Source organism: Lepidochelys kempii, chromosome 3 (genome assembly GCF_965140285.1).
Source record: "Lepidochelys kempii isolate rLepKem1 chromosome 3, rLepKem1.hap1, whole genome shotgun sequence".
NCBI classification, from domain to species: domain Eukaryota; kingdom Metazoa; phylum Chordata; order Testudines; family Cheloniidae; genus Lepidochelys; species Lepidochelys kempii.
The window spans coordinates 185,303,290-185,314,694 of NC_136382.1; the positions used below are offsets into that span (position 1 = coordinate 185,303,290).

Genomic DNA, 11,405 nt, shown 5'->3' on the forward strand with positions numbered 1-11,405 from the left:
CAGCTGCTGCTCTGGCTTGTGTCATGGAGCAGGCAGCTATGGCATTCCCCCATCTTCAGCTGGTGCCTGGGATTGTGGCTGCTCCTCAGCTCACGCAGGGGTAAGAGCTGCCCAGGCAGGGGGACCCCGCTCTGTGGCTGGCAGTGCCCTTGGGGAGCAGTGATGACAGGAGAGCCCTCCTGGCACACAGCCCCTAGCTGTCCCCTCCCTGCATCCTGAGCTACCCTACTGCCTGCACAAAGCCCCTAGTTACCTCCTTCCTGCACCCTGAGTTACACCTCACAGCCCCTAGCTACCTTCTCCTTGCACCCTGAGCTGCCCGCACACAGCCCCTAGATACCCCCTCCCTGTACCCTGAGCAGTTTTCAAACTTTTTGAGCTGAACCCCCACCACGCACAATCCAGACAGGCTGAGGTGAGTCAGGGGTTGGAGGTGGTGCTGCCTTCCTGGACCCTGCTGTGTCCATGCCCTCCAAAAATAGAAGTCAAACTGCGCCTATGCCTGAGGGCTCACCCCAGCCCGGAGCCCAGAGTCCCCCCGCCCTCTGCTGGGCCCTGGAGTTTTTGTAGCATGTTGAGGGGGGCCTCAGAAAGAAAAAGGTTGAGAACCCCTGCCTTATGGGCCTCGTTGAGCCCCAAAACAGCACACCCTGTAAAGGGACTGTGTTTCAGTCAGTACTTGCTGTTGAAAGCCAGTCCTTTTTAGGGTGTCTGAAGTTGGACATCCCAAGTCATTAGTCACTCTTGGAAATGTTGTCCATTTTCTTGGGAAGGGTGTCATTTAGGTCTTCACACATTACCTTGATTACCCAAAATTGTGAAAGAAGATTAAAGACGTGTGGGGTTTTTTCAGTTTATATTGAAAACACTGATCAAGGCAGTTTACAAACTGGGGGGATTCTGAAAGCCAATCTAAAAAGGAAATGAAGTAAATGAGTAATTCAGATACTCTTTTCTCCATTAAAATGCAGTAAGAAAATACTAGTAATTGGAGGATGACAGTAGGGCAAATAATACAAATATTCTTTCCCTTTGCTTATGCCATTTTAGTGGGTTGGTTGGATTGTTTTTATAATTACAGCTATCCATGAAGCTAGATTCTGAGGATTTTTCTCTACTAACTTGAGTAGCCTATTCTTAAATTGTTTCTCATTCGTACTCAAATTTCATTTCAAGATCTGAAGGCATCTCATGGAGAATCATTTGAAAAACACTTATGATGTGTTAATTTTTTTATTATTATTACTAGGGATGTTTGCATGAAAAAAAATCCTTTTCTTAAAAAGATGTTTGTTGCATTTTTCTCACATGAAGTAATAATGTGCCAGTTTAACATCACAATTACTTGCTCTGGAAATTATTGATACCACAAACAAAAATACGACTTTAGGGAATAAGCAGTATCATAGAATCATAGAATATCAGGGTTGGAAGGGACCCCAGAAGGTCATCTAGTCCAACCCCCTGCTCGAAGCAGGACCAATTCCCAGTTAAATCATCCCAGCCAGGGCTTTGTCAAGCCTGACCTTAAAAGCCTCTAAGGAAGGAGATTCTACCACCTCCCTAGGTAACGCATTCCAGTGTTTCACCACCCTCTTAGTGAAAAAGTTTTTCCTAATATCCAATCTAAACCTCCCCCACTGCAACTTGAGACCATTACTCCTCGTTCTGTCATCTGCTACCATTGAGAACAGTCTAGAGCCATCCGCTTTGGAACCCCCTTTCAGGTAGTTGAAAGCAGCTATCAAATCCCCCCTCATTCTTCTCTTCTGCAGGCTAAACAATCCCAGCTCCCTCAGCCTCTCCTCATAAGTCATGTGTTCCAGTCCCCTAATCATTTTTGTTGCCCTTCGCTGGACTCTCTCCAATTTATCCACATCCTTCTTGAAGTGTGGGGCCCAAAACTGGACACAGTACTCCAGATGAGGCCTCACCAACGTCGAATAGAGGGGAACGATCACGTCCCTCGATCTGCTCGCTATGCCCCTACTTATACATCCCAAAATGCCATTGGCCTTCTTGGCAACAAGGGCACACTGCTGACTCATATCCAGCTTCTCGTCCACTGTCACCCCTAGGTCCTTTTCCGCAGAACTGCTGCCTAGCCATTCCGTCCCTAGTCTGTAGCTGTGCATTGGGTTCTTCCGTCCTAAGTGCAGGACCCTGCACTTATCCTTATTGAACCTCATCAGATTTCTTTTGGCCCAATCCTCCAATTTGTCTAGGTCCTTCTGTATCCTATCCCTCCCCTCCAGCTTATCTACCACTCCTCCCAGTTTAGTATCATCCGCAAATTTGCTGAGAGTGCAATCCACACCATCCTCCAGATCATTTATGAAGATATTGAACAAAACCGACCAAAACCGAACAAAAACAGTAGGAGCAGATCCTGTTTCTTCACAGATCACTAGTAATAAGTAAGGACCAAAAAAAGGCCTGAAAAGAAGACATATAAACAGACTTTTATTTTGGAAACGGAATGCTGCTTGACACCGTACCTCTTCTCCTCTCTCCCTCCCCCAGTTTTCCATGTGGAATAATTGCTCTTTTAGATTGTGAATTTTATTTATTTATTTATTTGTTAAGCACCCAGTTCTCTTTGATTAACTCCCTTTGATGCTTTGCTGGATTAGGACTTTCAGGTACAATTTTAAAAAGACTTTTTAAGCAGTAACTTTGATGAGCAGTCACAGTGGAGTCCAGTAAAATTAATCACTTTTCAGAATCAACACCTAAACTAGTTCTTATTTTGGTTTTGATTGCAATGTATTTGGGAAACACAAGTAAATTCTTAAGTTATTTTTTATGTTGTTCAATTTGATAAACTAAAAATACAGACTCAATAGAGCAATTTCTTAAAATAGCAATTTTGGTAACGTGTTTTTTAAACTTGACTCTCAACAATATTAGTGTAAGACTAGTAGCACTAGACTACTGAAAATAGACACACAAATTCCTGTTAATAGATAGCAATGCAAAGAAATCTTTTGTCACTTAATTAATAAGGTTTTCTGTATTTGTTTCATTGTTACTTGGAAGATGCTTATGCTACAGTGATGATGGCTATGTAATTACCTAAATCTATAGCAATAATGGTACTTTTTGTAGACATGGCTATCTTTTTTTTTCCTTTTTAGATTCCCATTTTATAACTACAGTCTTTTCTCATATTTTAAAAAGATTTTCTTATAGAAAACGTTGTGTTGTTTTGTGTAGGGTTATTTTGAAAGCTGCAACATACATAGAAACAGGATAGCAGGCTTTGAGGTCAAAGCTTATGCCAACCCTACTGTAGTTCGGTGTGAAATCCATCACGGTCAGACTGGAGGAATCTATGTTCATGAAAAAGGAAGAGGACAATTCATAGAGAATAAAATCTATGCAAACAATTTTGCAGGTGTTTGGATTACCTCAAACAGTGACCCAACAATAAGGTTGGTTTGTTTCTTTGGTGGTTGGGTGTTTAGTTGGTGCTCGTTTGTAGGAATGTTTTAGGGAATAACATTAACATTCCTACATATATCAAAATGAAATGGATGTGTCAGGGTGCAATGGAATTATATCTTTAATTTGCATGCATACAATACATTTTTAGAAGTATATAGTTTCTTAAAATTCTGCAATCCTGACACTATTGTAGATTTCAAAACATGGTAAATTTTCCATACATTTGTACATTTTATATATGTTTAGATTATATGGTACAGTGTAACTTACTTTCATAGTTTTGTAACATGTGGTTTTGTTCCTTAGGGGCAATGCAATTTTTAATGGGAATCAAGGTGGAGTTTACATCTTTGGTGATGGGAGAGGCCTTATTGAAGGAAATGACATTTATGGTAAATGTATACATTTACCTTATTGCATCTTGGACTTTTTATATTTTGTGTGCCAAATTTTCTTAAAGTATCACCCCTTTCAACAGGTAATGCATTAGCAGGAATTCAGATTCGAACAAATAGTTGTCCCATTGTTCGACACAACAAGATTCATGATGGCCAACACGGTGGAATTTATGTGGTGAGTACTAACTACATATAGCGAGTCTAGGCATGTAGATTCTGCTAGGTAGTGTTTTCTGTGCGTGTTATGGAAATGTAATGCCTTGTATACAGACTTAAACTTTAAAGTAAACATTTAAAGTTTCGTTTTCTGTTTTGTTATACTTTGAATGAAGTAGTTTCTTATGTTCTACAGATAGGTTGACCTAATTACAATTAATCTTGTTTTAATTTTGGCAAATATAACTAGAATATTTCTTTTAAATTCAAGACATTGCCCTACAGTGTAATTTTAAAAGGGCTAGCTAGCAAACTATCATCAGATTTAAAAAAAAAATAATAAGGTTTTATCTTACATCCATTTTTGGTAATAATTTTACATCATGTACACTTAAATCTAGAAACCTGGAGCATTTCACATTTACCGCTAGACTGACTAAATTCATATCTTCCCACCCACAAGCTGGTATGTGTCACTAAAAGTACACAGAGAAGTTAGAAGTCAAGACTAGAGTCGTAAGTCTCTCGCATGTGAAACCAAGGGTTATATAAAATGAACTGAAGCTCTCAGACTAGAATTGTATAAATATTTGCCTTAGTATCTGACCCTGCAAGTCTAATGTAGCTTTAAGTTTAAACACAAATGCACCAGTAAAGATTGTTATATGCCTTAAGTAAGAAACATAACTTATTTTATTTTTAATAGACAATGCTGGATGTAAGATTAGAACCTGGTTTCCTAGCACACAGTTGAGTGCAGAGCTCCACTAGCAAAACCCAGCAGAGATTTCTAAACTTCAGTACAAACCCTTGAAATCTCAAGTAGTAAATCAGATGTAAAAAGAGAAATTCTTAACCTGTTTTTACACTTAAAATGTTCAGAAATATAAAGTCTCATGAATAGTACAAAATGATTTTTTAAATGGTAGTAACTTGAGAACTCTGGGAGACGTCTAACATAGGAAAGGACATCACACCTGGACAAAGAGATTTTTTTCCCCACAAAAAGAAAAAGGCTATAAAGCCAATATTTGCAAGAGGCTACTTTATTTAATCTTTGACTTATCTTGCTTGTATTTAGCATGAAAAAGGACAAGGTGTGATTGAAGAAAATGAAGTTTACAGTAATACTTTGGCTGGAGTCTGGGTGACAACCGGAAGTACTCCAGTACTGAGAAGAAATAGAATACATAGTGGGAAACAGGTGGGGGTTTTTTTGCATGATAGAAATACTGTTTTCACACTTCTTCCTTACTTCTAATTTAATTATTTTATTTTTAATGTCAGGTTGGTGTTTATTTTTATGACAATGGACATGGAGTGTTGGAGGACAATGACATCTATAATCACATGTACTCAGGGGTTCAAATAAGGTAATATGTGTTTTCATTTTACATCTAAAAAGGGATTTTATTGTATTATCCTCATTTCTCTCTTTACTCCTCCTTATCTTTCGGTTCCTAAAATTTACCCCGGGAGGAGGGGAGAGGCGCGTCCTATTAAATCTAGTGTCCTCAATTTCAACTCAAGGGGAGGAATTCTTGTCAGGAGAACCTGGATGCTGACTTTTATTCCCAGTTTCTCTCTCTGTTGATAATGGTGTGAAGTCTTAAGTCTATTAGCTTACTTGGAAACAATCAAGGATTTCTAAAGGCTTGCAAGCAATGTCTTCTATATTTTTGCATGGGGTCTGATGTGTAAACCTACAGAATGCTGATGTGATTAATGTACTATTTTTTGCCCCATCTTCAGATGTATTTTAAATGTTCCGTTTTAGGAAACCTTTTTTAATGACTTATTTGCTTGTGATTATCTATAGAACTGGAAGCAACCCCAAAATTAGGCGCAACAAAATCTGGGGAGGTCAGAATGGTGGTATTCTTGTTTATAATTCTGGTAGGTCCATTCTTTCATTTTTTCAGACCTTAAGATGCTTTGCAACATGGTTATTAGAAAGACAGTTATGTTGAATATTTTTTTTTATAGGGCTTGGATTTATAGAAGACAATGAAATTTTTGATAATGCAATGGCTGGAGTATGGATTAAGACAGACAGTAATCCTACGCTAAGAAGAAATAAAATCCATGATGGAAGAGATGGGGGCATCTGTATATTTAATGGGGGCAGAGGTAGCATTCTTTCCTCGTTAGAATATGTTAAATATATTGGATTTATAATCTAATTTCAGATTAAGATATTGTTCTTTTAAATTGCTCTTTAGAAATTTGATTATTTTTCTTTATGAAGTAGTAAAATATTTATTTAAAACATACTAATGCTTTTTAGTGTCATCAGTTAAATCTGTAATACTAAACTGTAATAGGCAAAGAAGAAATTCACCTCAACCAGGAAGCCTATTCCAGACTACTTCTATAAGGCTAGACTTCTTCCTTATTACCTGCGATCTACATTTGTCACTTTTTTGCCATTTAATTCAAGGACAAAAGGTCTGATGTAACCATCAAATTGAAGATTTCAGATCTTGGATTTGTGAGGGGGTTGGTTTTGTTTATAAATGTATAGTTTTTGTCAATACCAAAGATCTGGAAAGAGCCAAACTTCCCCTACTACCTATTAAAAGGAAAATATCTTATTAAGAAATTAGGTAGTTAGTCCTTCATTGTGGATTATTAACTTTAGTTTTAGGTTATGAAGTTTTGAGTTGTGCTGCACTGCAGCAGAAAAGTACCAGTCAAAAAATTATGCTCTTCTTTGAGACTACCAAATGCTGCTGTAGAAGAAAGAGCAGAGCACAAAGTCTGACAGATTTGGTTTTCTTAAATACAGAGTAGCCTCTAGGTCAGTGGCTCTCAACCTTTCCAGACTACTGTACCCCTTTCAGGAGTCTTTGTCTTGCGTACCCCCAAGTTTCACCTAATTTAAAAAATTACTTGCTTACAAAATAGACATAAAAAATACAAGTGTCATAGCACACTATTACTGAAAAATTGCTTGCTTTCTCATTTTTACCATATAATTATAAAATAAATCAATTGGAATATAAATATTGTACTTACACTTCAGTGTATTAGTATATAGAGCCGTATAAAGAAGTCATTTTATGAAATTTTAGTTTGTACTGACTTGGCTACAGCTTTTTATGTAGCTTGTTGTAAAGCTACACAAAAATCTAGATGTGTTGATGTACTCCCGGAAGACCTCTGTGTACCCCCATGGGTACGTGTACACCTGGCTGAGAACCACTAGTCTAGGTGTATTACTTATGAGCTTACTGTAATGGGTCATAAGTCCCCATGTTTTCCCCATCTGTACTGAAAATCCTAGTTATATTAAATAACCTTAGAAACATATAAATTGAGAATAACTTTCAAAAGATGACGTATTATCACCAACATCCTGTTAATCCTTACGTCCTGGGAATACCCATCACTGGCATTGAAATCATTGGTACTATGAGTAAAATATCAAACAAATTGCTTATAAAGAGAAACACAAAGATGCTTAGCCTTAAATCTGGTGTTTGTTGTTGGTTCTGTTGTAGGACTCCTTGAAGAGAATGATATTTTTAGGAATGCTCAAGCTGGTGTTCTCATCAGCACCAACAGTCACCCTGTGTTAAGGAAAAATCGAATATTTGATGGATTTGCTGCAGGTTTGTATTCTTTAAATCATATATTTGAAGGGTTAGAGCTTACAGATTTTAGTTCAGTATTATGACAGGCAAGGGTCCCTTTTCTACAGCTAGGATTATTATTCATTTGAACAATCTGAGATATTCTACAGTTATGTTCTAGAAATCATTTGGGATTTTAGAATTGCCAAAATGCCAGTTTGCAGCATTCTCTGAAATTATCAGGAAATAATGCAGTTTCTATCTCATCACATAGCAGATTTCCTAGTAACTGTTCACAATTTTCTTTTGAAAGTCAATCAGGATGTATATGTTACTGACTTGGTGAGAGTTTACTTGAATTTTCTATCACTAATCCTGTTTTAGAGCAATGGAAATTTTAGCAACATACTTCTGAGATTCTGGAATCACTTTGCGTGGAAGGCTTCAAAAGTATTGAAATCTGTGTTTTTTATGGAATCAGTTGAATAGGAATACTAAGTCTTATTGTAATAATGGTGACTTTCGTACACTGCTGTTTGTTAGACATTGTGCTATAATAGTTCTTTAATCCTAATCAATTGAAATTGCATGCTTGAGTTTTCTCCATTTGTCTTTCAGAAAAAGCAAGCTTCTGTGAAGACCTTTAAAAGGTCTTGCTTCTGTGTAGTGCTGGGGAGCTGCCAAAATGAGTTCTGGCCAAGTGACCTGAAGGAGTCTGATTTCTGAAAATCTTGGGCTTAATCAACAGACTTTTTGGGTGCCCACCTTGACACCTTTTAAAAGAGCATATCTTTTCAGATAGCGTACAGTTCCTGAAAATCACGTCAAGATGGGCACCTAAAAAAATGGCATCACTTTTGAAAATCTTGGTCAATTGTACTGCCCTGTTATCCGAGAAACTAGTGGTTTGATTATTAGTTGCTAATTGGAAAACATGAAATTGGCTTCACTTCTGTGAAGAGATGCAGTGGGAATGTTTGGACTTTAGCTCGGTCAGTCACAGCACAATTTCTAGATATTAGTCATTTTGCCAATGACTGTCTGACCGATCATAGGAAATATTAAGTGCTTTAACTGTAAATCTGGCTGCTGAAAGAGATATAAAATGCACACTAAGGCTTTGATTCTCTGCCTCACCTCCCCCAAATACAGGTATTGAAATAACAAATCATGCAACTGCAACATTAGAAGGCAATCAGATTTTCAACAACCGTTTTGGAGGCTTATTTCTAGCATCTGGTGTCAATGTAACAATGAAAGGTGTGTGGATTTTACATTGCATATTTGTTTACATATGGCATTTCTTAAAGATGAATGGCATACTGGAGACTTACAAATTCTACAATATTGCATATCCCAATGTCTCATTTTTGGCAGTATTACACTTTAAATTGCCCTGAACCTAAGAACTTCATCTAAAAGAAATAAGTTGAGCTTTGTTCAGAGTTAAGCCAATAGCTGGAACACCTTTAAAGCACTGCAGAGTCCAAGGGAATAAAATGAAAATTGTTTGTATCTAATTTTCCCTGGCAGAATGTAGCCTTTTCCACTGACCACTTCATCAGTTAATCCTTCTTTAGACTGTTTTGATATTGGTTAATTCTTTCTGGTTGGGAATTTGAAAGACCATACTGAATTCCTCTAATCAGAACTCCTTGCTATGTGAGTGAAAACAAGTATCCAGTATGGTTCAGAAACTTACTTTACAAGTCTGTTAAAGTAAGTAGCTATGAACCACACACTAGCGAGGCAGCATTTTGCAAGTGAATTATAAAGCTAGTTGTGAGACGCAGACTTGGGCACTAAGGTTCCTGGGGTCTGCGCTTGGATCTAAGAGGCATGTATGGCTTACTGCTAAGAACAGTACGTATAGATAGACTGAGTGGATGAGACCGGTCTTCTATTCCCAGCTCTGCTGGAAGTAACCTTTTGCAACTTGTTACCTTATTTGAAAAATTAGGGGAAATACTGTCCTGCTTCCTAGAATATAGGTGTGAAACCTTGGTCAATAAAGGCTGTCTACTGAAAGAAGTAAGACCAGAGCTGCTTGATGTTTTTCTCTTTCAATAAGGAGTTCTGCTGTGCATTCTCTGAGGAATGCAGAAGCAGCCCTATCAGCTGGCCTACTAATCTGTCAGCAACCCTGACCTGGAATCTAGAAGGGATGGCTTAGTTGTTTACATATCAGGAATACCTAAACTCTGGAACTATAGCCTAAAATTCTGACATGGAAAACTCAACCTGTTACTGTAGTTCCATTACTCCCAGGAGAATTCTGCACCACTGCACATGCACATAATTAATGAGCTACACATACTTTTAATTTTTTGCGCAGTAAAAAGCTTCTGCAAGAAAGTTACTGCAATTCCACCTTTTGCCCATCAGAGAGCGCTATGGTGCTAGACCAGAGCAGTAGCACCTGGCTAGCTAGGACAGAAAAAGAGCCTGCCTTCTTCACAGCGCCTGTCAGGCCAGGGCAGGAGATGGGGAGACAGACAGCATGGGGCTGCTTGGGGGTCAGACAGGGGTTCACAAGGGCTAGTGGGGGAGGATTGGGGTAGGGACTGAATGGGAGTGGAGGTGCAGGGCCACATGGGGACTGGGGGGCGACTGAGTTGGGGGCAGACACACATATAGGGATGGGGGTGGGACACATGTAGACAGGAGGGCCAGAAGAAAACATGGGGGTGCAGGGACACCTGGAGACAGGGGCAGATGTGCCTGTCTGAATTGGAGAGGCTAGGGATCAGCCAGAGTCTGCATGGGGGAAGCTCCCTAACACTCCCTCCCTGCCCCCAAAAAACCCCAGGCTCCTTCCCAGCAATTACTTCCCTCTCCCTCATCTCCTCAGTTACCAGTGATTCCCCCAAACCTTTGCACTGCTTCTGAGGAGTGTGGGAAATACTGTTCTGTACTGTAGTTTAAATGAATTATTACTCAGAGTTCTGTATTAATATGCCTGGTAAGGAATCTATTTGTCAAAAAACATTTCTTGAATCTTTTGTCTGTACTGTTACAGACATACTTGCTGACAGTATTTTTAAAATAAACGTAATTGAAACTGTTGTGATTATATTGTGTTATTTTGACAAATAAAATATGCAGAATTTGAAAATACTGTATGCAGAATTTTAAACTTTTTGGCGCAGAATTCCCCTAGGAATATTCCATGCAGTTTACTGTGTGGGGGTTTGGGGATCAGACCTAAAAGGAATGTTCTAATTATCTGATAGTTTATCCTTTTATTACAGATAACAAAATAATGAACAATCAAGATGCCATAGAAAAGGCTGTCAGTAGAGGCCAGTGTCTATATAAAATATCAAGTTACACCAGCTACCCAATGCATGACTTCTACAGGTAACAAATTTATAAACAGTTATAGGTCATGAAAGGTAAGAAAAAATAGTAATCTCCCTCACCCAGCATCCCTCTAGCATATAAGTGATTAAATAGAAAGCTGTCTAGTGTAAATGATGAACCAGCTTAGATCTATTGTCTAGAGTCTGCAAGTTTGATTGGTTTTTGGTTAACATTACTTCTACAAGGAAATTGGCATTTTTCTGTGCTTAACACATTGCCAATTACAGATGTGCCTGTAACCACCTGTCCATTTTCAAATCATGCCTAATGTGCTACATTTTACTTTAGATGTCACACTTGTAACACCACAGATCGTAATGCCATATGTGTGAACTGCATTAAGAAGTGCCATCAAGGACATGATGTAGAATTTATTAGACATGATAGGTATGTTAACAAGAATGAATACTTTGGCTGAGCAGCTTTACTATTCAAACTTAAAGCAAGTTTAATTCTCCTACTGAAG

The 11,405-nt window shown here is 38.4% G+C and overlaps 1 protein-coding gene across 7 annotated transcripts in view; it reads left to right on the top strand.

Moving 5' to 3' along the window:
* FBXO11 (F-box protein 11) overlaps positions 1 to 11,405 on the top strand; it is a 197,762-nt gene that overhangs the window by 185,000 nt on the left and 1,357 nt on the right. For 5 of the 7 annotated variants that reach the window (XM_073339263.2, XM_073339264.2, XM_073339267.2 and 2 more), the window contains 11 exons: positions 3,217 to 3,434; positions 3,754 to 3,839; positions 3,926 to 4,020; positions 5,083 to 5,205; positions 5,289 to 5,374; positions 5,821 to 5,897; positions 5,988 to 6,131; positions 7,505 to 7,615; positions 8,729 to 8,836; positions 10,828 to 10,936; positions 11,228 to 11,326. In XM_073339263.2, coding sequence (XP_073195364.1) covers positions 3,217 to 3,434; positions 3,754 to 3,839; positions 3,926 to 4,020; positions 5,083 to 5,205; positions 5,289 to 5,374; positions 5,821 to 5,897; positions 5,988 to 6,131; positions 7,505 to 7,615; positions 8,729 to 8,836; positions 10,828 to 10,936; positions 11,228 to 11,326 — 1,256 coding nt within the window. The remainder of the gene's footprint in view (positions 1 to 3,216; positions 3,435 to 3,753; positions 3,840 to 3,925; positions 4,021 to 5,082; positions 5,206 to 5,288; positions 5,375 to 5,820; positions 5,898 to 5,987; positions 6,132 to 7,504; positions 7,616 to 8,728; positions 8,837 to 10,827; positions 10,937 to 11,227; positions 11,327 to 11,405) is intronic. The other 2 variants (XM_073339268.2, XM_073339266.2) reach the window with 2 other exon arrangements.